This window comes from Crinia signifera, chromosome 5 (assembly GCF_055691185.1).
Source record: "Crinia signifera chromosome 5, ASM5569118v1, whole genome shotgun sequence".
NCBI lineage: Eukaryota > Metazoa > Chordata > Amphibia > Anura > Myobatrachidae > Crinia > Crinia signifera.
The window spans coordinates 187,630,090-187,655,757 of NC_139221.1; the positions used below are offsets into that span (position 1 = coordinate 187,630,090).

Sequence of the window (25,668 nt, forward strand, 5' to 3'; positions counted from 1 at the left end):
TATATAAGAAACTGTGGTACGCTGACAAAGTAGCTTTGGCTTTGTTGTTAGCGTAGCCATTGCCGGGCGGCCGGCTAAGCAGCAGGCGGGCGGGTGGTTGTTTGGTCGGCGGTGGCGCGATGCGGCCGCTGGGGGAGCATCACATGTTTTCCCGGCTCCCCAGCGGCACTAGCCAGCCACCTTTGCCATCGATGGCAAAAGTGCAACTGACCATCGATGGTGTATAAGTGCAATGGGTGACCATCAATGTTTTTATCGATGGTCATCCAGGGATGGCCATAGTTGCCTTTGCCATCGCTGGGCTCAGTGGCTCGCTGCGCTCGCCACACTATATAAAATTAACTCTGCGCCCACGTGGATAGTGGAGGTATGACGTGGATAGTGGGGATATGAAACATTATGCATTAACGTAGCTCCAAATACGTAAATTACGTAGTTTACGTAAGATACGTAGTTTACGTATATAGCATAGTGGTGTATTCATATTCTCAATACACCACTACGCAAACTACTTAACGGGCACCCAACTAACAAATAAGTACAGAAACTGTTAATAAATAATATTTTATTATAAGGATTGATGGCTGTCCCTAGGTGTAATTGTAACAGGGATGGGCCTTTTATATGGTGCATGGTTTCCAGGTGCAGAAGGAGAGCATTCACTCTGAGCTGTATCTGTAATATCCTCTAGATAAAGCATCACTGGGATAAAATATTTTCTTTATTTTATGCTTCCAAAATAGTTTAGAAGACAACTTTCCTGGCCAATATATTTTCAATATAATGTGTATTGTATTTTTTTTTGTATGTGTGAGAAAATATTTTTTTTCATATATTTTATGCAGAGGCCGAAAATGTTGATGAGGAATCAGAGGAACCCACAGGGTAAGTATTCAAATAAGAGTTTATGCGTTTTCATCAATAATGGAACTTTTGCGCCTTCAGTGTTAATAACGTTAAAATAAATTTCTATTTGCTTACCAGATGGTGAGTAAATGTCAACGTGTATCAGTATCTTTCATTTACAAGTTAAATTCCCTCTGGCGTTTTCCAGACCCTTCAATTGGTATACAGCAGTATATTGAATACAAAGAAATTACATGTCATTATACATATTTAGCAATAAGGTGAACAGTTAAAAAAAACGTATCGAAAGTGCGGTTAGTGTACTTCAGTGTCCAAATAGAACATTTTTATATAGATCTCTACTACCATCTTGTGGCTATGTAGCAGTATACAGTTTAACTGCTAAAAAGGACAGCTTTAACTTCCATAAGTTTTTTCACCCAAGTCACCTTATTGCTAAGTATGCATATTGACATGTCGTTGTCTTGTATAGCTGACGACTATACCAATTGATTGGTCTGGAGAATACCAGTAAGACATGTAAAGGAAAGATACTGCTACGTGCTGTAATTTAAATTTACTCCCTATCTAGTACGCACATATAAATTATTTTAAGAATATTCACTGTTCTTAACACTGAAGGAGCAAGAGTTCGATTGAGGAACATTTGCAATGGCATTGCTGGAAACAAAGCAACCTGAGAACTTTTTGCAACCACTATTGGAATGTATTATCATGTATTTTTTTTTCTTCTGGTAAAATATAGACACTAGATAGTTTAAGGTTGTAGCACTTTTTGCACCTCGTACATATAGAAGAATATAAAGGTGCCCATACACGGTCCGATGCGGCGGGTCCGTTTTGTACTTTGAGATGCGCGCTCCCGCGGCTGCACATACTTTTTGTACTTGCTTTTCATCGCATCGCATGCACAACGCATGAGATGTAATGCGTGCTATTTAAGCACAAAACGGACGCCCGCATCTGAGCATGTATGGGCACCTTAAGCTTGTTTAATAGTATAGGTCAGGGTGGCCAAACGTTTGGGCACTTAAGGCTGCTTGCTGAAAAAAGTTAGAGACCTTAAGTATCTTTTCACCTGCCTCCCCAAGAGGAGGTAAATTTGTATAACTTGCAAAACAGTTTGGTGTCCTATATAATAGCAGTGACAATATTGATGGGCACAAAGCATCTATATACTATTACACCAGAACTTATTTACAACATACTGTGCAAATAGTGTCCCTGTTGATGTATTCTCTTTTAATAGTATACTTGTCAGTAGGTGCAGCCTCAGATATACAGCATTACATAATAAACTAGGAAGGACAGAATCTGATTTTGGTGCACTGATAGGAATATATATGCTAAAATTTACCTTTTATTAGTATTCATAAAATATATATATATATATATATATATATATATATATATATATATATATATATATATATATATATATATATATATATATATATATATATATATTGTGATTTAGCCAGGGTAGGGGATACCTTTAAACACACAGCAGCCAGGAAAACATAAAAATAAATCCTAGCCCATCTGGTCACTAACTAAACATAAGTATCCCTCACTCAAAGTGATAGGGCCTCATTCCCCTACCACAAACATAGACAAATGCACATTTACTTACAGCCAGTGTCACAGGGTCTCACACAGGCCTGCTACATTTTTCCCCAGGTAGTGAGACACTGAGATAAGTTCTCAGACAGCTTAAATCAGCCTCTGCAGGTGTAAGCCGAATTAGCCTCTTCTCAGGCTTATATCCTAAATACCTGAACTGGGCTTATGAATGGTTAACCACCTCTCTTCAACCATCCAACCTCAGGACCCTAATCAGTCTTTTACCGAGAACCAGCAATGTAATCAAGTGTGCTTTGCAGACACAGACAACATGTATTTTTCTACCGTATTTGCTGAATCAGGACTGGCTCAATGAGCTTGGGGCTGGTTTTGCTTGGTAGGGGGGGGACCCACGCCATTTTTTTTAAAAACAAATCCGCACACTCCTATGTGTAAAAAATCGTAATCTCATTACTAAAAACTGCACACGTCTTAAGAAATTGCACATTTTCCATTATCAGAAATCGCATGCGACTTTGTACTTTTCCTAAAAAAAATTGCACCATTTTACATTGTGATTTAAAATAAAAACACAAATGTGGCGTGCGATTTGATGCGATTTTTAACCTGTCCCAAAAATCGCACCCATATTTGGTAACGATATAAGAGAGATATTTTCCCTGCTTAGTGTTTGTCATGACTTTTTTTCTAGTACAACTTTATCTGATGTTGCTTATCCAATAATTTGTCCAGGGAATAATACTCAGTACTATTATACTGATTAGGGATCAGTACTGTTACAAGTTCATAGGGGTGATGAGCAATCCAAAGTTATTGTATGGTAGGTGTTTCTATTTACAGAAAAAATGTATTATCCATTATACATATTTGTACTTCTTAATATATTGGCCTTTATTCAGATCTGTTCGCAGAACAAATTTGTTCTTAAAATGGGCAAAACCATGTGCACTGCAGGTGGGGCAGATGTTACATGTGCAGAGAGTTTGGGTGGGGTGTGTTGAAACTGAAATTTAAATTGCAGTGTAAAAATAATGCAGCTAATATTTACCCTGCACAGAAACAAAATAAATCACACAAATCTAACACTCACTTTTGCCCAGTTTGAGAACAAATTTGTACTGCGATCAGATCTGAATAAGGGGCATTGTATTCTCCAAGGCATTTGTCTGATGGACACATTACATTGGATAACAAAAGGGTGTTATTGGACATCGGGAAGCTGTTAGTATTGTTGGTTTCTCATCTGCTCCGTGTAATGGTTATCCCCTGTATTCTATTGTTTCAGTTTACATTAAACAATGATCGTAAAAGACATTGGGTACGAGTATTATACAGGTCATAACCATTACACTGTGCATTGTTCCTATACTGTTGCGTGTCCATTTATTTAAACAATTACAGTAGATATTGTTCCATCTCTCATGCAGAACAAAACGCAGTGAAAAGAATCAACACAGAAAAAAAACTGACTGGCATGTGGTGAGGATATTTACATTTTAATGTGTGGTAGCTGTTATACATTTTTAATTTAAGGGAGATCTGTTATTTGCAAAAATGGCTTATTTATGTGTTAATTTTACTTTGTGAAATCTTTTCTGTTTATTTTTCTTGTTTTTTTTTTTCATAAATACTAGCGACCCGCCCCGGCTTCACACGGGAAGTACTAATTATCTATAGCCAGATGATTTCTGGTGGATGGATGGGGGCGGTCATGTGACGAAGTTTTAGCAGATATCTATATGTACAGTGCCTTGCTACGCCCAAGAAAAATGGGAGAAATTATATTTCTCAAAATTGCCAAAAAACAAAAAAAATTCTGTTTATCAGATTGCTACCAAACTTCACAGGATCACCCACTGGGCTAATCTGGAGATTGCCTGAAAAATTCATCAAAATCGGTCAAGCCGATTTGGAGTCTATAGGGAACATACACACAAACACACATCGCTTTTTGCCAATATGCCAGTTGTGCTATTTTGTAGGACAATCACAACAGTGTGATTGTTTAAGATTTTAAGGGGGGGTATTCAGTCCAGGATCACGGCTATCGATCCCTCAAGACAGCTGTGATCCTGGCCTGTTTGCAGTCTAATCGACAGCTGAACCACAGGCGGGATTCAATGTCCTGTCTGCTAATCGGCACAGAGGGAACGTGGCCGCGAAAACTGTCGTGGATTGTCAATCTGCGGCTGGGATCGCGACAATCCATGGCCGTTATCGGCAGAACAGGCCAGACAGCTTCTAAAGATGTGCCCGTTCTGCCGTGATCCCACTTCAATGCTGTCGCTAAAGACAGCATTAAATAGGGAGCCGCCGCTATTTCCCACCTCGCGAATAGCTGCGGCACATTGAATGCCCCCAAAGTATGCAAGGCAGATGATGGGAATGTAAAGAGAGAATACTTCCAATAATTCCTACATCTTCTCTTAGATCCACACTTTTCTTTTCTAGATCTAATGTACCACGGACGTTTGAAGGGTATTTTTTTTATAACTAAAGTACCCTAAACTTTTTATTTATAACAATTTCCCATTTCAATGTGCCCTTCGAAGGTTTTTTTAAGGACATTTTTTTTCTGGGGTTTACTGGTAATGTTCTGGTGGTTTAAAATATATGTGCATGGAAAATATACACACCAAGCCAACTCAAGGAATTAGATCTTTTAAAATCAGTAATTAAAATTTTCTGTATTTAGAGGATGAACCAATGTGGATATATCCTATGGTGTGCCACTTTATAAGGCTGTTAGGCCAGATTAGCTCTTATCACAAATGTATAGAAAATGTATAAACTTACTGGGTACTTATGTATTAGCCGGGCGCCCGGCTAGGCTACGCTGACAACGTAGCTTAGGCTACGTTGTCAGCGTAGCCTAGCTGGGCGTCCGGCTAATATGTGGCGGCGGTGTACACTTACTTTCTGCCCTACTTTGGGCAGACGTGGGGCGGGCTACTTCAGCAGGGCAGCGGGGTCGGTGTGGCGGCCAACGCTTGAGCGGCGGAGGGGGGGATAGAGCCGGCGGTGGGGAGATGCGGTAAAAATGTAAGTCATTCAGCGTACTGCTGCTTGGGAGAGCATCACATGTTTTCCCTGCTCCCCCAACGGCAGTACGCAAATTGCATACATTGCTGCCGCCGGGGACGGAGTGCCGGAGGGGGGGGGGGGAACGCTGGCGCCGGGGGTAAGTATTAATGCACTACACACACAACACAATCATATACCCACTATCCACGTCATACCCCCATTATCCACGTGGGCGTGGAGTTAATTTTATAAAGTGTGTTTCGGTACTTATATGTTAGTTGGGCGCCCACTAAGCTATTTTTTCGTAGTGGGGTATTCAGCGTAAGGAAATCGCATCGCATGTGCACTTGTTGTGTCATACGATGCGATAGTAGAAATTAATGTATTTTTTGGGCGGTATATTTTTCCCCGCTATTATATCATTGCATTGTTAACCACACATTGTATGACACAAAAACTTGTAATGTAATGTGATGCCATATGAACAATTAATGTATTTCCTTCTATTTTAGGTACTCCCCTATTATCCATACGACCCCATATTCTATCCACGTGAACCGGAAGCGTAGCGAGCGGCAGAGGAACGCGTCCTCCCGACCTTTTCATACCCCCACTATCCACATTGGCGTGGAGTTGATTTTATATAGTGTTACTAGCGCGGAAAACATATAGTAATCCGCTTCCCCTCGCGGGGCACGCTACGCTCGCCACGCTACGCTCGCCACGCTATATAAGATAAACTCCACGCCAACGTGAATAGTGGGCGTATGAAAAAGTCGGGAGGACGCATGCTGCGCTCGCCACGCTTCGGGTTCACGTTGATACTGGTGGTGTTTTAGGAAGACATTCACAGCATCCATACAACACATCTGAGACAGTAATGTAGAAACAGGTTAACGTTTAACTGTAAATTTAGTCATAACTGCGTAAGCTCATTAAAATGGAATAAGAACAATATAGTCGAAAGAACAATATCATTTGAAAGAACAATATCATTAGAAATAAGAGAAAAAGAAAAGTGCTAAGTGGGCACTACAGAGCCCTTAGGCAAGAGGCTCAAGGCATATAAAATGCGCTCAAATGGCTGGTCTTTTGCCACAGTTTTCCTCCACATGAATTCCTCTAAATAAGAGGTTAACTTGTGCCTTGCAGTGCCACGTTGTTTTTTGTTGCGCCACTTTGCGGCCCCCCCATATACGCTCTGTTCTGTGTATGTACTCCCGACTCAGGGTCCACAAAGTGATATTTGTGATTTACCCTGGCGTGCTTGTAGCCGGCCGCTACCAACTCCTCAGTTTTATAAGCACGCCAGCAGTCACTATAGATGACACTCCCAGGGGCAACATGCAATGTTATCGCATCCATCAGGGTTGTGGCTTTTCGGCGTTCCACTGCTTTCATAAAGCAGGCCCCCCGTCTCTTGGCACATGCCACCGAACACCCACTGCTGTGGCAGAATCCTCCCCACGGAGTACTTTCACTTAGTGTAGAGGGTCTCGTCCACCTCCACGACAAGTCCTGGTCCTCCGATCTGCTGCTGTGGCTGGGCAAGCAAATCATAAGTAAATGCCTCTCTCAATAAGGCATTGTACTGCACTGGAAAAGAATACAGAGGAAAAATAAATAATCCTCTGTGGAGAGCACTTGTGTCAGGGCTGTTTACTCAATGTGAGCAGCTGCACTGGGGATTAGTCAGATCCCCGAAAGAAGGCAAGGGAAAGAGAACAAGTGCTGGGCTCAGTAATGATTTAAACAAATAATATAAAAAAATGAATTTATTTAATTAATATAACATGATTCATGTATACTACAGTACATTAAAAACAATATAAGATGAATACTGGGACCTGGATTGGTATAAAAATACTATTTAAATAAATGAAGGTAAACCTGCTCAGGACTGTCCAACTCCCGGGAGGAGTCCAATTATAATCCAATTGGGCCAATGGAGGCAAGAGGCAAGCTGTGAAGCCACTGGAGGTGTCCCTTATGCTGGATGGATGGTAAGTTGCCAGGGGGATCCTCACCAGAATGTGGTGTGTTTGGATGATTGCCAAAGATGCCGCTGGAGGAGTCACGTTCCCATAGAGTGGGTAAACCAAACAAAGGGTCCCCTGAAGTGTATATTTGCCAATTGAAGGGGTTGCAATACTCCAATGGAGGAAATGGATGGTAAATAACGTCCAGATGTTTGAGCAGGAAAAAATAGTGTCCAAGGTAGGTCCCAGTCCTATCACCAACGCGTTTCGCTGTCTTACAGGGCAGCTTTATCCACCTTTATAAAGCTACCCTGTAAGAGACAGCGAAACGGATGTAGGAGGGTCCACAGGAGCCAAGGCACCTATGCTGAAAGCTTTCCTCTGGACGCAAGCTTCTCCCAGCTGCATCCCATCATGCTCCAGTTCGTTTTAGGTGGCCACAGGAGTGGGTGCTGTGCTGATCGGCTGCCGCTGCAGCCGGCTTTTTATTTTGGATTTTTGACTAGAATAGCTAGGTTTTTTTATTGTTTTATTAACTTAGTGTTTTAGTGCAGGTTTTTCTCCAGTGTGCTGCTTCTGACAGAAGCGCTGCACACTGAGAGCGCAGCAAAGGCTGACAGAAGCACGTCCTGTCAGCGCTCTGTGTGCAGGGGTGGGCTGTCTGCACCCACTGCACAGCCAAGCTGAGGTTGCCCTGGGAACGTCCGGAACCGGCTCCTTGCTTAGAAGGGGATCGTGGGGGAAAAGGACCTCCCGCGATGGCGGGTGCCATCTTGGAAGGGTTTATAGACTGAAATCCCACCAGGGAGGTGAAGTCTATTACAGGTGTCCGACGCAGCTGGATGACTCCAAGTGATCCCAGAGTGAAGGGGAGGCACTGGAGGTGAGGAGAAACACTTGTGGGAGCGGCTAAAGGGGGAAAGGCACCAATTCTGGCTTCCTACCTCGCTGAAGCAGGGACTTGGTCTCTTCCTACTCTGTGTGCAGGCGCCATTTTCTCTCCATACTGCGGAGCTGAAGCCTGGCTGTTTCTTCCAAAGTACACAGGGTGCAGTTTCTCCTGAAAAGCGCTATCCCCACTGGCGCTGAGGTCACTTACAGCAAGCAGACAGATAAGTACACTGTATACATTGCTTTGTGCTTCGCCTGACGTTGTGCAACATGGGTTAAAATGACTGACACGGGTGATGATGCTGCTGCTGTGGTGTGGGGGAGCGTGGGGCATGTTATTGGACTGCAGTATTTGCAGGGTTAAATTAACATGTGAACAGATGGATCAAGGGGACCTTTGCCCTGCTTGTAAAACTGTGCCCAGTGATGCGCATGCCCAGAGGTCTGAGCAACAAGAACCTGCATGGGCTGCTGCGTTGGGGAGGTCTATGAATGCCTTGGCTGAGGCTCTTAATAGGCAGAAGGATTACTTAAGTCTCCTGACCCTAGTTCTTCCTCCCAGACTTATATGAGACCCATTGCTCCTTCGCAAGGGGACACCATGTTATTGCAGGTCTACAGGACACTGCACAAGGTATCCATAAGATTAATTCCCTAATGGAAAAGTTTGCAAAACCTCCTGAAAGTCCTTCCTCCAGGTGGCCTTTAGCTACACCTCCTCTGTTATCCTTAGATTCTGATGATGATGGTGTCTGTTCAGATGACTTAACTTGGGACCAAAGGGAAGAGGCTGATGCTTCTGTCCCAGGCATTGAGGCTTTAATCCTGGCCGTAAAGCAGGCGTTAGACTTGTCGGAGGAGGACAAGGTGCAGGCTCATTGTGTGTTCAAGAGAATGCATAGAGAATGTGACATTTCCTTCGGATGAAGGTATGGTCTCCTTGTTAGGGGAAGCTTGGAAAGTCCCTGATAAAAAAGTGACTATGTCTAAGAGGTTTGCAAACATGAACCCTATGCCTGAGGAGCATGTGAAATTGTGGGAGAAAGTCCCGTTGGTAGACGCTCCTGTGGCTATATTGTCAAAAGCTACAGCGCTGCCGGTCCAAGGTGGTGCAGCCTTTAAGGACCCAGTAGACAAGAAAGTGGAAGGTTGCCTTAAAGCAGTTTTTGAGGGAGTGGGCTATACACTCCGCCCCTTTATTGCCTCAGCTTGGGTAACGAAAGCTATGATTAAGTGTGCTGAGGCTTTGGGAGATCAGCTGCGGGCTTATTCTGAGGCGTTTATCCTAGCAGAAAAACTCCGATGTGCAGCAGAGTAAACACTGAGGCTGGGGAAGAAGGCGCTAAGATGGCGTCCAAGGTATCCGGTACATCTGTGTCTGCTAGACGAACCCTATGGCTTAAGACCTGGAATGCAGACAGCGTATCTAAGAAAGCCCTTGAGACTTTGGCATTTAAAGGGGAGCTGCTTTTTGATTCTGAACTGGAGTCTATAATAAAGCAAGCCACAGGGGGTAAGAGTTTGTTTCTTCCTACCACTGCAAAAGCTTCAGGCTCAAGGTTTGGAGTGTTTAAGTCTGTTTTTCGCTCTTCATTTCGAGGGGGAGCATCCAGCAAAGGACAGGCGGAAACAGGTAGATTCCCTGCTGGTAAAGGAAAAGTCCCCAAATCCAGGTTTGGGGCCTTTGGTAAGAAGCAAGTGTCAAAAGGAGAGGATAAATCCTCTGCATGATGGGGTGGAGGCTCCCCGTTCTGGTCTCAGAGTGGGGGGTCGCCTCCTGCAGTTTCGGGACAGGTGGAATATTCCAACCTCAGACCCTTGGTTCCTTTCAATTGTCTCAAGAGGTTATCGGATAAATCTCAGGGGGGGATCCTCCACAGAGATTTCTTCCAACCCCTTTGCCAAGGGAAGCCAGTTCGTGCACGGTCGTTTTGGGGGTGGTTTTGGTCCCAGTTCCTCAGGAGGAACACAAAGGTTTTTATTCAATCCTCTTCTTGGTGCCCAAACCAGATGTCTCAGTCAGACCTATACTAAATTTAAAGTCTTTAAACCAACACCTTTGGGTGGATCACTTCCGCATGGAGTCCCTGTGCTCAGTGCTTGGCAGCATATAGCCAGGGGAATTTTTGGCATCTGTGGACATTCAGGATGCATATCTGCATATACCCATATGCAAAGAACATCAGTCCTTACTTCGCTTTGCGATAGGGGAGACTCATTTACAGTTCCAGGCCCTACCTTTTGGTCTGCCTACAGCACCGAGGGTATTCACAAAGGTGATGGCTGTCATGGCAGTCACTCAGGCTGAGAGACATAGTGATTATCCCCTACTTAGACTATCTGCTATTCAAAGTCAGAGAAAAAATTACATGAACATCTATCAGTGGCGACACAGTTCTTGCATGACATGGGATGGGTGCTCAATCTGCCCAAGTCTCATTTAATTCCCTCACAGAGATTGCTGTTTCTGGGCGTAATCCTGGACACCCATTTACACCGGGTATTCCTACCAGAGTCGAAAGCAAGGGACATCCAATAGCTGGTATTACTGTTACTGCAGGCGTCAAGGCCTACAGTTTAGCAAGGGGTGAAGCTCCAAGGCAAAATGGTGTCAACTTTCGAGACGCTTCAGTTTGCCAGGTTTCATTCCAGAACATTTCAATGGAACATCCTTTCCTGTTGGTCAGGGAATGCGAAAACCATGAAACAAGAAAAATTACTTCTCTCTCAGGAGACAAAGGAGTGCTTACTCTGGTTGACGGACATAGAGACGTTGCAACTGGGGTGGTCACTTCGCTCTTGGGACTGGGTGGTGATAATGACCGACGCCAGTCTCGGGTTGGGGTACGGTTGCCCTTCACCATCGGTTGCAGGGCCTGTGGTCCAAACAGGAACCCAGACTACCAATAAATATATTGGAACTTCAAGCAGTTTGGAAGATTCTCCAACAGGCCGAGGATTGTCTGAAGGGCCTTCCGATCAGAATAGAGTCAGACTACGCCACGGCAGTGGCTTACCTGAATCATCAGGGCGGGACTCGCAGCAGGAAATCTCGCAGATTTTCAGCAGGGCAGAAATCAACATTCCGGTTCTGTTGGCGGTCTTCATTCCGGGGATCCGGAATGTAGAGGCGGATTTCCTCAGCAGGGAGGACCTGCTGGAGGGGGAATTGTCATTCCATCCGGAGGTATTCCAGGAAACTGTGAGTCGCTGGGGGCTCCCAGAAGTGGATCTAATGGCATCCAGGAACAATAGTCAGGTTCCAAAATTCTGTTCCAGGACCAGGGACCCTGGGTGGTGGATGCCATGATGGTTCCGTGGCACTTTCACCTGGTCTACATTTTCCCTCCGTTCCCAATGATACTGCGGATGTTGAGAAGGGTGAAGTCTCAACAAGTACAGGCCATTCTGATTGCACCAGACTGGCCCAAGCGGTCTTGGTATTCGGACATTCTGAGGTTATCAGTGCAATCTTGGCCTCTTCCTCAGGACCTTTTAAGACTAAGGCCATTTCTGCACCTGGACCTAGCTCGACTCAGTTTGATGGCCTGGCTTATGAGACCTTACTAAAGAAGAAAGGATTGTCTGATGCAGTGATCCAGACACTGCTTAGGGCTCGTAAACCAGTCTCTTCTGCTAATTATCATCGAGTCTGGAAAATTTACATCAGGTGGTGTGAGCGTCAGAAAGTGCACACAACCAGGTTCAAGGTGTCTAGATGGTTAGATTTACTTCAGGATGGTTTCTCATCTGGTTTGGGATTACAGTCTCTAAAAGCTTTCTGCTCTGTCCATTTTCTTTCAGAAAATTCTTTCAGAAAAGGATAGCCTTTTTACCTAAGGTTCAGACCTTTTTGCAGGATGTTACCAGGTTAAAGCCTCCATATAGGCAGCCGGTGGCGCCTTGGGATTTATCGTTGGTTCTGTCAGTGTTGCAGAATCCTCCTTTTGACCTGTTAAGGTCGGCTGACCTTAAATATGTATCTTGGAAATTGACTTTTTTGTTAGCCATTGCCTCGGCTAGACGTGTTTTGGAGTTGGGAGCTTTATCCTGTAAATCTCTACATTTAATTTTTCATGAAGATAGGTTGTGCTTCGAACAGTACCTAAGTTTTTGCAAAAAATGGTTTCTTCCTTTTATTTAAACCAGGAGATTGTTCTCCCGGTGTTTTCTCCTTTTTAAACGTAGTTCAAATGTACGTGGAAAGGGTAAAGGACATCCGCAAAACAGATCTGTTGTTGGTCTTGTATGATGTGCATAAGAGAGGATGGCCTGCTTCTAAGACTATTGCCAGGTGGTTAAGGTCAGTAATTGCCTTTGCTTACACCAGGGTAGGTAGACCTGTTCCTTCTCGAATTAATGCACATACCACCAGGTCAGTTGATTCCTCTTGGGCTGTGCGTCATGGGGCTACAGCGGAGCAGGACCAAGTGCAGGGCTGCCACTTGGTCCTCTGTTCACACCTTTACCATATTTTACAGGTTTCATGAGTTTGTGTTGGAGGACACTTCATTTGGATTTGCAGTGATGAGAACTGGCAGTCTGAGCATACTCTCTCAAAGGACCGGCTCGTGAATGTCCCCAGGTTAGCTGTGACACCTGGATGGACGAAAGAGAAAAGGGGATTTTTTTTAAAGAACTTACCATTCAAACCCCTTTCTCTGAGTCCGTCCCGGTGACACAGTGATCCCTCCCATATGCTCAGTAAGTCATACCGTTCATGTTTGTCATGTTATGGTTATATGATTGTGTATATAAGATGTTGGGCATAGTACTGAGTTGTGTATCCTAGTGTGCTTTTCAAGTGGAACTGAAGCATGATGGGGTGCAGAAGGGAGGAGGAAAGCTTTCAGCATAGGTGCCCTGGCTGTTGCGAACTCTCCTACTTCCCAAGGTTAGCTGTGTCACCGGGTTGGACTCAGAGAAAGGGTAAGTTCTTACAAAAATCCCCCTTTTTCAGTTACAGGGCACACAAGCCGATTATGCTGATTAAAACTCCTGTCTCTGGGGCCGTGGATCCTCCACTCTCCAGCATCTCCTGTATGTCCTGTGCCGCCCGTGGACTCCTGTAACTGGCCTGGCGCTCCGTGTGCTCTCCCGGGCGTCATCTTGGGTTCCTCGCTCCCCCTGGCGGCTCCGTCTGGCGGGCGCGGCGGCGGGGGGTCACCGGGGATCGGACTGTTGAGGCTGGCTCTCCTGGTACTTCTGAGTTGGCGGCTGCTGATTCCTGCGAGCGGTGGTGTGGCCTTGACAGTGCGGCCGCGTCTGACCACCGGGCACCATTTTGGATCCTCCCCTCCTCCATCTGCCTGAGGGCCTGGAGACTGGGGCAGACACTTAAATCAATCTTGGTGGGGGTGAGTGTGGCTGCACAGCCTGAGTCCTCTACTTCCTGTACTTGCATTGCTGCAATTATTAAGTGACTGGACTGCAGCCGCTTTGTATATACAAAGAACACCATATCCGTAAATCCCGGTACTACACTCCTGTTCCAGGTGCCCTGCCGCCTTCCCCTCCTGTATGCACCGCTGTGCGGCCCCAGTATCCGACGCTGGTGCCTCTTGCCGGGTGACTTGGCCGTGGGGGGCATCTGGTGGCTTTCCCGGAGACCTAGTGGCGAGAGCTGGTGTTGTCTCTTTGGGGACACGCAGCTCAGGCCGCACGGAGAGGCCGGCGCCATCTTGCCAGTCAGTCCCCTGGGCTGCGGCGCCTGTGTTGACTTACTCCTAAATATACTGAGCTCGGTAGGAACCCCTGCTTTATCTGAAACACACAAGATGGAGGGCTTTGGTTGCGTACACAAGCTCTGCTATCCGAGCGATTTCATTTGTGGCACTGGAGGTTAGCAGGCGCTATCCTTAGCAGACCAGTGGAGGACCCTTTGGTGTGCTAGCCACCGCCATTTTACCCAGTATTGAGTGCCACTTCACCATTTACAATGTCAGGATATGTGCAACAAATCCTTCATGCCATAAATGCCTCCAGTCAGAGGCTCCTTGCTCAATTTGAAGTTCTGGCGGCTGTGGTCTCCATATCTTCGATACCGGCTCGACCTTTGGATACTCCTGTTAAGGAAGAGGAGTCCTTTATATCGCTCACACATAAGGCCGCCGACACCATATTATCTCCTGTTTTAGGAGGACTTCTTCAAAATCCAAAATGCAGCTATACCACTGGACTTGTGGCGACGATGCTTACTATGTTATAGTTCCTTTTACCATTATATTTGTGCTTGTCCTTGGATAAATAGGGCAAATTTGGGACTATCACCTCCATATTCTCAGGCTGTAAAAGTACGTTTTTGGGTTTACAGGGATGCTAAAATTAATTTCTCTGCCAAATATTAGCAGGACTAAGGAGAGGTATTCTGCTCGGATTTGAAGTTTTGGATGCCATTTATACAGTTATGTTGATTGATTCTTCTCTTTGGAACGATGTTGATGCACTGCCTCTGTGTAAATTAGTATATGTTATCCTGTTTGATATATCAGAGCTGTGATTGTTATAAATAGGATCACTAATATATATCCTGGATGGAATGTACTTATTCTACTGAGAGGTCTGGCTCTAACTTTGGGGCATATAAAAACGCTGGATATTATAACAGTCAGTTATCCGTTCATCATCATGACGAGGGGGACATGGACAACCACAGACCCGGGTGACCTGTCCCCCCTGACACATGCGAGAGATGTGTAGGACCTTCTGAGCAACTGCACGAAATTATCTGACGGGGGAAGTTCTGTTTCCTCCCTGACTACCAGATCCTTTGAGGGGTGTGGCCTGCCGCTTGCTGTCTGCAGAGAAGATAGGACAACGGCAGTGTGTCTCAGCTCCTGGCTATGCTTAAGGAGGCCACATAGCTGATGAATGCTGATAGTAATGTGACCCCCGCCCCCTGGCAGCATATTGGAGATTCGAACCCCCCGTAGCAGGACTCGGAGATAGTGTCTGCTGTGCAGCCTTGAGTGGCCGGGCAGAACGGCCCTGTGCAGGATCGGTCCTGCAGTGGGGATGGATTATATGCAGTGCTCTAGGCCACGCTGCCGGCACCACTCCCCTTTCACCTCTGCCACAGAAGAGAGTGGCCATCTGCTACCCGGCTCCATCCCCGCATTCCGCACAGCACCGTCCTGCCCGCCCACTCAAAACTGTGACTGCTCCTGCTCCATTGCCTGAGGGCACAAGCTAGGCACCTTGGTACAGAGGTATTCTTGTGTGTCAGTGTGCCCATACCTTTTTTGTCTGTGTCAGTGTGCCTCCAGTCTGGCTCCTAGATTGTAGAAAAATTTGTCAATCTCTGATTTTAGTAAAATAACTCAGAAAATGCCTGAATGTTGCCCTGCGTGTAGGGCCCATTAGTTGGGAGATTTGGATTATTATAGTGCTAATCATTTAGATAGGAGATATATTGAAACTACAATTGGAAATCTTTTTACAAAGCATAAAGGATGTCACTTTTTCCCACTAAACTGTTAAAAAAAATTGTAATAATTTTATAAAGTTTAAAGTATTTTTAATATATGTAAATATTTTTTGAAAAAAATGATCAAAGGGTGTTTATCACCTCCGAATTCCCCTTTGTGTCCATAGGCCCCACACACACATTCTACTGATAAAAGATGTTGACTGTGTGTGCTGAAATAAAGTATAGTTAGTATTTAATTATCAGGCCTGAAGTCAGCAAGGAGAGACAAATTTAAGGCATTATCAGACACATTTTATAAGATTTTAAAAAGGTGTCAGCAGAGAGAGCCAGATCAGTTCTGTGATATGTCTGAGGACTCCGATATGGAGGAGACATTTGGGGAGTCAGACAAATCAATGATGTTAGAGGAGTCGTCAGTTCTATCATAGGCAGAGGGGGATTTGAACACAGATTTAGTAAATAACTTGAGAAACTTATTCATCTGGAAGAAATCAGGAGCGGTTACAAGCTGGAGTTCCTAAACAAAATTTTTTCCTTACCTCACCAACTCAAATAGAGCAACAGGAGTGGGATGCATTGAGATCAAGCCTACAAGATATGATAAAGCAGCAAGTGGTAGTAAGAGTTCTATTATCCCAGAAAAATCAGGGGTGGTACTCAATGTTCTTCGTAATCAAAAAAGCTTCAGGAAGATACAGATCCATCCTGGATCTGAGACGTCTCAACGAAAATATCAAAGCAAGATCATTCAAAATGGAATCCTAAAGTTCCATCCGGCCGGACTTCTGTCCTCCACCCACTCAAGGCTGACATCCATAGACTTGAAGGACACTTGTACCTATCAATGAAGGTCATCAAAAGTTCCTAAAATGTCATATCTTCTGCAAGCATTGCCATTCGTAGTGGTTAAAGCAAAACTGAAGCTTAACGGCTTTATGATATTGCCATATCTGGATGACATTTTAATTGCTGCAGCTGGGAAACTACAAGTGGAACAGCAGAAGTACTGCTGGTCGAGCTGATGTAGTTACATAGTAGATAAGGCTGAATAAAGACTTGCTTCCATCGAGTTCAACCTAGATTTCTTTTTCGTCCACTAGGGGGCACAGGAGTTCACACTGGGTATGAGAGGTGAGGTAGCAGAGCGTGCACCAAAGGGTTACAAAAATGTACCCAGCATGCTCCCTGCCTCCCTTCTCCCTCATAACCCGCCCCCTGACCCTGAGTCACCAGTTTTTTCTTTGGTGCCAAGAGAGCAGCACCATTATCGCGGCTGTTAGAACAGCCATGGGTTAGAGCTGCTGCGGCGGGTGCTCTTTTAGTGAATCACCGGCAGCGCAGCTCCATCACTCGGCGACGGCAGCGCTGGCGACTGGGCTGGGGACTTCCGTCGCGGGACCCTCTCTCGAAGGCTCCCGCATGCTGCACTCCGTCCCCGGGCAGGTAAGCGGCGGTTCCCTGCTTGCAGGGAGCCGTGCCTAGCAGCGATCCCCCCCGTTTGTATGGGAGTCAGCGGGGGGGCAGGTAGTGGGGGTCTGGACTGCTCCACCTTTCCACTAGATCACCAGGGACAATTAGTCAGGCTATGTCCCGGGGGTTGATGCCTGAGGGGGAGGTTAGACAGCCTGGGAACCTACAGCCATACACATTGGGCCAACCTGAGTCTTGCTTACCACGGATGCCAGCCTACGGGGCTGGGGAGCGGTTTGCAATTCTCAATCTTTTCAGGGTCGCTGGATGGCTCCGGAGAGTCGCCTTCCGATCGCCTTCCGATCAATCTCCTGGAATTGAGAGCAATCCTTCTGGCTCTTTAGAGGTTGGGGTCCCTCATCCGAGGGTGCCCTGTAAAGATCCGGTCCGACAGCACCATGCCCGTGGCCTTTATCAACAGGCAGGGCGGGACACGCAGCAAAGGAGCGATGAAAGAAGTCTCAAAGATATTCAGGTGGGCGGAGAAGCAGATTTCTGCAATCTCTGCAGTCTTCATCCCAGGGGTTCTCAATTTTGAGGCAGACTTTTTAAGTCGGCAGGACAGTGTACGCATTCCCCCTGTTCCAACTCCTACTTCGCCTTCTGTGGAAGTTCAGGAAGGAGGGAGGAATGATGATCCTAGTGGCCCTGTCGAGGTTGGTACGCGGATCTATGGAACCTGTTGGTAGCCTCTCCTCTGAATCTACCTCTGCGTCCAGACCTAATTTCACAGGGGCCATTCCGACACCCGGACTTGAGTCGCCTGGCTTTGACGGGCTGGCTGTTGAGGTGTCCCTCTTTAGAGGTTTTCCGGGCACTTCAATCGTCTCCTTTCGAGCCTCTGGAGGAGGTGGATCTGAAATGGCTATCCTGGAAGGTGGCTTCTTGTTGGCTATTTCCCCAGCACGAAGGGGGTCTGACATGAGTGCATTATCATTGAAACCGTCTTTTCTGGTATTTCACCCGGACAGGGTGGTTCTTTGTACCAAACTGGATTTTCTTCCAAAGGTGGTGTCTGAGTTTCACCTTAACCAGGAAATAGTGGTGCCTTCTTTTCCAGGTTCTTCTGAAGCTGAAGCTTCTCTTGATGTAGTCCGTGCGTTGCAGATTTATCTTCGCAGGACTAAGTCAACTTGTAAGTCGGGTTCACTGTTTGTGCTTTATGGGGCCAATAAGAGGGGCTGGCCCGCTTCCAAACAGTCCTTGGTGAGATGGCTCAGATCAGTGGTTCGCCAAGCGTATCTTTCCGCACTGATTACTGCACATTCTACCAGGTCTGTGGGTACATCCTGGGCCGCTAATCGAGGCGCCTCGGCTGAACAGCTCTGTAAGGCGGCTACTTGGTCCTCTTCCCAGACCTTTATCAAGTTTTATGCATTTGATACCTTTGCATCGGCTAATGCACAGTTTGGTAGACATGTGCTTTCCGCAGTCCAGGAGCGTCCCCCACCTGTGAGGGGACAGCTTTAGGACGTCCCAGCGTGAACTCCTGTGCCCCCTAGTGGACGAAAAAGAAAATAGGATTTATGGTCTTACCTTGATAAATCCCTTTCTTTGAGTCCATAGGGGGCACAGGACGCCCTCCCAGACGCACCTGGTAGCGGGGCTTCCTATGTAGGAAAGGTCCATGGCTTTAGGGCCTGTATGCTATGTGGATGTGTGTATGCTTTTCCTTCTTCTCTGGCTCTGCTCCTACCTTGGGCTTGCTAACGAAACTGGTGACTCAGGGTCAGGGGGCGGGTTATGAGGGAGAAGGGAGGCAGGGAGCATGCTGGGTACATTTTTGTAACCCTTTGGTGCACGCTCTGCTACCTCACCTCTCATACCCAGCGTGAACTCCTGTGCCCCCTATGGACTCAAAGAAAGGGATTTATCAAGGTAAGACCATAAATCCTATTTTTAATAGCTTATCCCTTGTAAAAGACAGAATATGATTCTTATTAGTACCCTTGGATGTTTTTATCCAATAAATGTTTGTCCAACCTTATTTTGAACGTATTTTTTTTTAAATGTATTCTTTATTTAAATTTCTCACATATAAATAAAAAAAAAAATAACACATACGATAAACAGCCCTATATCATGGTACAAGCATATAGAACAACCTTCGCATAGTTTGGGCTGCTTTGCTCTGCGAATGTATTACACAACATTAATACATAAATACATACATAACAATTAGTGCTGTGGCAGCACATTCTCCTAGGGATCTATAACCACCTATCTTGCGGATTTGCCGATCCTGGAAGTGCCTTTTATAACAACTGTACAGTTAAGATATGCTCCAATTTAAAGTGTATGTGCAACAGCCTTCGCTGTGTGATAATAGGAATGTCTTTTTTTTTTATTTATTTTTTTATAATTTATTACTCACTAATTGACACACTCTCCCACCGTCTATATCACTATCTGTTGTAGTTATGTGCCATTATCTAACTTCTGTGTGTCGGTGCTTCTTATATTTTGTTTTAATTGTGCAATGCTATCTTTTAAATGTGTGCATACGCTTCAATGGCTTAATTATATCATTTCTATTGTATTTCATTTAATTAATTGTGGCGTTACTCCAATGTGCAGATGCTATCCAGTAGTGCCAAATTCTTTCATATTTACTCATTCTGTTCCTATTTAAGTGCACAATTTTTTCACCTCTAACAGTGTAGTAAATCAAGGCCTTCCAGCTGTTGGTGTCTGGGCCTTTGCTGGATAGCCACGTTCTAGCCACTATCACCTTGGCCAATGAAAACATGTTAATCACATATAGTTTATCCTCCATTTTCAATCTACTGTTGCTCATAATGCCAAGTATGCAACATTTCGGGGTCAGAATTTCTTTAGCTATTCCGGTGTCTATTATTATCTGTATAATTTCCCCCCAAAACTTAGCTACCACCCGACATCCCCACAGCAAATGTATAAATGTACCTGTCTCGCTGTTACATTTTGGGCAGATGTTTGATGCTCTACCAGCAAACTTTACCATTCTGGTCATTGACAGATATGACCTATGAAAGACGAACAGTTGCACATGTTCTGTTCGCAATGAGTTAGTGGCTTTCAGTATGGATGACCTGGCCATAGCCCACTCACTCTCCCCCATTGGGCCCACATCCTCCGCCCATTTTTCTCTCAATACATTCAATCCATCCCTGGTTTTAGCTCTGTTAAGGTTTTTATATATCCTTGACACTAGTTTGGCCTTTCCACCGGTTTTTAAAATTGCTTTTATTGAGGATTCTTCAAAAACTGGAGGGGAATTAGGAAAGTGAGCCTCCAGAGCAGATATCAGTTGTAGGTACCGGAAAAAGTACGTCTTTGGTATATTAAACTCCTATTTTAATTGAAGGGAGGTCTTAATCCCGTCTTTTCCGTATACCTGGCTGATCACTGTCACTGAGTATGGCTTCCATACCTTTTTCACCTGTAGTCCCTTTAATTCCTTTAACATACTTGTATCATTTAGAGCAGGGGTCTTCAACCCGTGGCCCGCGAAGCTGATCTCAGTGGCCCCCTGCCCGCCGGCCCGCCATGCACAGGATTTTTTTTTTTTTAAGTAAAAGAAAATGCTGCCGAGGGAGGCAGTGTAATGGAGTCCCCTTGGGTGCCGCCTACCCGATTTCCATTGGCTGCAGGCAGGGCAGAGGAGTGGATCCAGCGCGGCTGAGGGAGGAGGAGGCACATCTGGTCACGAGCTGGGGAGTTGGGACCTGGCGAAGCTGCAGGAGGAGGAGACGCAGCTGGCGGGAGCAGGGGACCCGGCACTGGAACTGCAGGAGGAGGAGGCACAGCTGGCGGAGGGGACCCGGCGAAACTGCAGGAGGAGGCATGGATGGTGGAAGCAGGTGACCCGTCAAAGCTGCAGGATGAGGAGGTACACCTGGCGGGAGCAGGGGACCTGGCAAAGCTGCAGGCATTACTGGGGGCATTGTGTGTGGGGCATTACTGGGGGCATTGTGTGTGAGGGGCACTGCTGGGGCATTGTGTGTGAGGGGCACTGCTGGGGCATTGTGTGAGGGGCACTGCTGGAGCATTGTGTGAGGGGCACTGCTGGGGCATTGTGTGTGAGGGGTACTGCTGGGGAATTGTGTGTGAGGGGCACTGCTGGGGCATTGTGTGTGTGGGGCACTGCTGGGGCATTGGGTGAGGGGCACTGCTGGGGCATTGGGTGAGGGGCACTGCTGGGGCATTGGGTGAGGGGCACTGCTGGGGCATCATATGTATAAGCAGGAGTACTGCTGGCATTATGGTCTGTGGCATAATGGGCATCAGTGTGGGGCATAATGTGCAATGGGCATAATTTTGTGTGGATTAATGTGTAATGGGCATCACAGTGCGGCATAATGTGTAATGGGCATTATGGTGTATGACATAATGTACAACAGGTATTACGGTGTGTGGCATAATGTCTAATGGACACTATGGTGTGATGCACAATGTGTAATGGGCATTACGGATAAACAGTGTAACAGTGTATATTGATTTAAGTAGCCTTTCATTGTTTGGGTTTGATCTGTGAGGCATACTATTTCACTGTGTGGGCCTTCATGTTTATATGTCATTGTGCAGCCTTCAGTCAACTTAAGCGTGTGAGGACAACGACCATTCCTGCGGTAACCAATGCCTGGTCATGCAGGTTGCAAAAGAGGTGTCAGGTAATTGTTTTCCTGCTAGTTCGCACTCGTTATAATTAGACCACGCCCCTTATAATTAGGTCACACCCGTTTTTGGGAGCGCGCCTACGGCGCGTGCAATTTATTCAATATCAAATTATATATGGGGGGGCACATATTTTACTGTTTGCACTGGAACCCAAATTGGCTGCTGATAACTATTAGGGTGTGTGTGTGTGTGTGTGTGTGTGTGTGTGGGGTTATGTGCTGAGTATGGGCGGCTGTGCCAACTATCTATGAAGGACTGTGCTGACGTTATAGGGGAGCTGTGATTCTATGGGGCTGTCCGAAATTCCGTAGGCGATTTTAGTGGCCCTCGGGCTTCACTGGATTTTTTTAGGTGGCCCACGCTGTCTTAAAGGTTGAAGACCCCTGATTTTAGAGGGTGGTCTGGGTCTATACACCTATTTATCTTATTGACCTCCTTCCATACTTTTATAGTTTGCGTCACCAATGGGGGGTCTAAAATTGCTTCGTGACCCTGTAGTATTTTATTCAATGGTTTAACATTGGGGCCTGCTGAATTTACCAGTGCTGCTATTAATTCACTTTCCTGTTCGTCCACTACCCATCCCTTTGTCTGTGCCAATTGGGCAGCAATGTAATCATTCCTAAGAACGGGCAGCCCCATTCCCCCCTCTCCTCTCTCCTTCATCAAAACACTCAACCGAATCTTTGGCTGTGCATTGTTCCAGACGAACGATGACAACATACTGTTTATTTTTTTGAAAAAGTGAATTAGGGAGATTGCTGTATTACATACAGAAATTTAGGAAGCATAATCATCTTCACTAAGTTAACCCGGCCGGTCGTGGTTAGAGGTAGTTTCCGCCAAGAGTTGATTTTTTTCCCCATAAAAGCCAAAAGTGGTTGAATATTTTGCTGTATAAATTCCCGTGGGTCTTTGGACACCCAGATCCCTAGGTATTTAAATGTTGTTGCCCACTTTAGAGGGTATGGAGAGGGAGTTGGAGGATCAGTGCTTTACCCTAGAGAGAATATTTGGGATTTACTCCAATTGATTCTGAACCCTGAGTTATCTCCGAACTCTTCAATAATTTCCAGAACCAATGGGAGTGATGTTGAATGGTTAGAAAGATATATTAGCAGATCGTCCGCGTACAGGGACACCACATCCCTACTATCCCCAACTTTGAAGCCCCTGATTTCGGGGTGCTGCCTGAGAATACACTCCAGAGGCTCGATTGCCATTGCAAATAGTACCGGGTATAAAGGACATCCCTGCCTTGTACCCCTGGCGAGTGCAAATGCTGGAGAGGTCCATCCATTCACAGTAAGGCTGGTTTCACACACTCCGTCTCCTGCCGGACGGTGAAATCCCGCACGGCCAGGGAGCCGTGCCGCACACACTAGTTTATCATGGAAGGGATGGCCACAGCCCGGCAGCCGTCCCTTCCAGTGGTGGCATCCGGCTGCAACCGTGCGGCCGGGTCGTGGCCGTCCCGTGTGAATGGACACAATAGTGTCCATTCACAACTAATGTGTGCGGCACGGCTCCCTGGCCGTGCAGGATTTCACCGTCCGGCAGGAGCCGGAGTGTGTGAAACCAGCCTCACTCTTGCAGTCCGGTTTGTATACAATAATTGTACCCGTTTTATATAGTTAGAGCCTAGTCTGAACGCCTCCAATACCGCCCATAAGTATGGCCATTCGACCTCATCATATGCTTTTATTGCATCTAGTAATATTACCACCGCATCTCTGTCCTTCTCTATTGGCATCTGCAGGTGACTGAATAATTTCCAAAGGTTTTAGGATGTAGATTTACCTGGCATAAAACCGGACTGGTCCGTATGAATTATTTTAAAAATATGTTTATTTAGTCTGGACACCAAAATCTTAGCTAATATTTTGGCTTCAGTAGACAAGAGAGATGGGTCCATATGAGTCCATTTCGCTTTGGTCTTTACCCTGCTTTAACAGAACAATTATGTTAGCCTCGGTCATAGTAACCGGGATGGCATCTGTCTCAAAGCATTCACATAAAGTCTAGAGCTGGGGTAGCCAACCCTAGTCCTCGAGAGCTACCAACAGTGCATGTTTTGCAGGTCTCCTCACAGAATCACAAGTGAGCTAATTAGCTCCATCTGTGTATCTTTTAAAATGTGTCAGTGATTAATGAGTGCAGCTGTGCAGCAGCTAGGTTGTCTGGAAAATGTGAACTGTTGGTAGCTCTCGAGGGCTAGGGTTGGCTACCACTGGTCTAGAGTAGCAGGGGAGCCAAGATATTTTTATACTTTTTATATACTTCTGATGGAATTCCGTCCAGTCCAGGTGCTTTTCCGTCCGGCAGTTCTTTTATAGCCATATTCACTTCTTCTATACTGAACGGAGACGCAAGGCTCAAACTATCTTCAGTATTTAAGAACGGCACTCCAAACTCAGCAATATAGTCCTTAATATCCGTTTGGGTACGTTGCAATCTATTGTAGTAAATCTGTCTAAAATGCTCTCTGAAGGAATTTTGAACGTATTTAATGTGTCTGCCGACACATGTTTGACTGCTCTGACCATAAAGAAATGTTTTTCTTTTGAGGGAACGTAATCTTCTTTCTTCTAATCTAAACTCGTGCCCTCGTGTCCTAGATTCCTTTCTTGCAGTAAAAAGGGGGCTTGACAGTTCCTTATATTGGCCCCTGATATATTTGTACATGTTGAGCATGTCCCCCCTAAACGTCTCTTCTCTAGTGTAAATAGTCCCAAACTGCTCAATCTCTCCTCGTAGTTTAAATTCTCTATTCACCGGTTTAGCTTAGTTGCTCTTCTGGTTTTTTTTCCAATTCTATGATGTCCTTTTTATAGTGTGGTGCCCAGAACTGTACTCCATATTCAAGGTGAGGTCATACCAATGCCTTGTACAGTGGCATAATTACTTATGAGTCCCTAGTTTCCATGCCCCTTTTAATACATGCTAGAATTCTGTTGGCCTTTTTTGTTGCTATGTGACATTAGGCACTGCACCCCAGCTTGTTATCTATTTGGACTCCTAAATCCTTTTCAAGTACTGAAATACCCAATGCCTCCCTGCTTAGGTTGTAACTAGCACACTGGTTATGCCTCCCGAGATGCATGACCTTGCGTTTATCGACATTGAACCTCATCTTCCACTTTTTAGCCCACTCATCTAGCTTGTTAAGATAATTTTGAAGTGCAGATACATCCTCTGTTGATTTAATATCTCTACTCAATTTTGTATCATCAGCAAAGAAGGATACATTGCTGAGTATCCTGGTCCCAATATCGTTAATATATATATATTATGTGTGTATGTATATATATATGTGTGTGTGTGTGTGTGTATATGTATGTATGTATGTGTATATATATATATATATATCTTATATATTTGGCTACATCTGTCACTCAAAGTGTGTCTGGAGCTGTAACGCTGGGTGGAGCCTCTGACTCACATGACAGAGAACCAGCCCAGTGAGCCCACAGACAGTGCCAGACACCCTCTGCCGTTCCATGTTACACAGCAAAGACACAGCTACTCACCAGACACACCAGGTGAGCGCCCTACACCTCCATACCTCCCAACATGACCCTCTCCGGGAGGGACAGAATGCTCTGTTTGTGGACTTCCATCTTAATTTATGATTGTCATCACCTGTTTTAAACAGGGTAATTGATAAGAAAGGTGTTTAAGCACAGGTGATGGTAATCCATAAATTAAGACTAAAGTCCAGAAACAGAGCAATGTGTCATGTTGGGAGGTATGCACCTCCCTCCC

At 45.5% G+C, this 25,668-nt stretch overlaps 1 protein-coding gene across 12 annotated transcripts in view; it reads left to right on the top strand.

Annotated features, from left to right (window-relative positions):
* Positions 1–25,668, top strand: part of LOC146080731 (uncharacterized) — a 258,773-nt gene that overhangs the window by 158,027 nt on the left and 75,078 nt on the right. For all 12 annotated transcript variants that reach the window (XM_083188317.1, XM_083188319.1, XM_083188314.1 and 9 more), the window contains 2 exons: positions 846–885; positions 3,879–3,930. In XM_083188317.1, the coding sequence (XP_083044443.1) occupies positions 846–885; positions 3,879–3,930 (92 nt within the window). The remainder of the gene's footprint in view (positions 1–845; positions 886–3,878; positions 3,931–25,668) is intronic.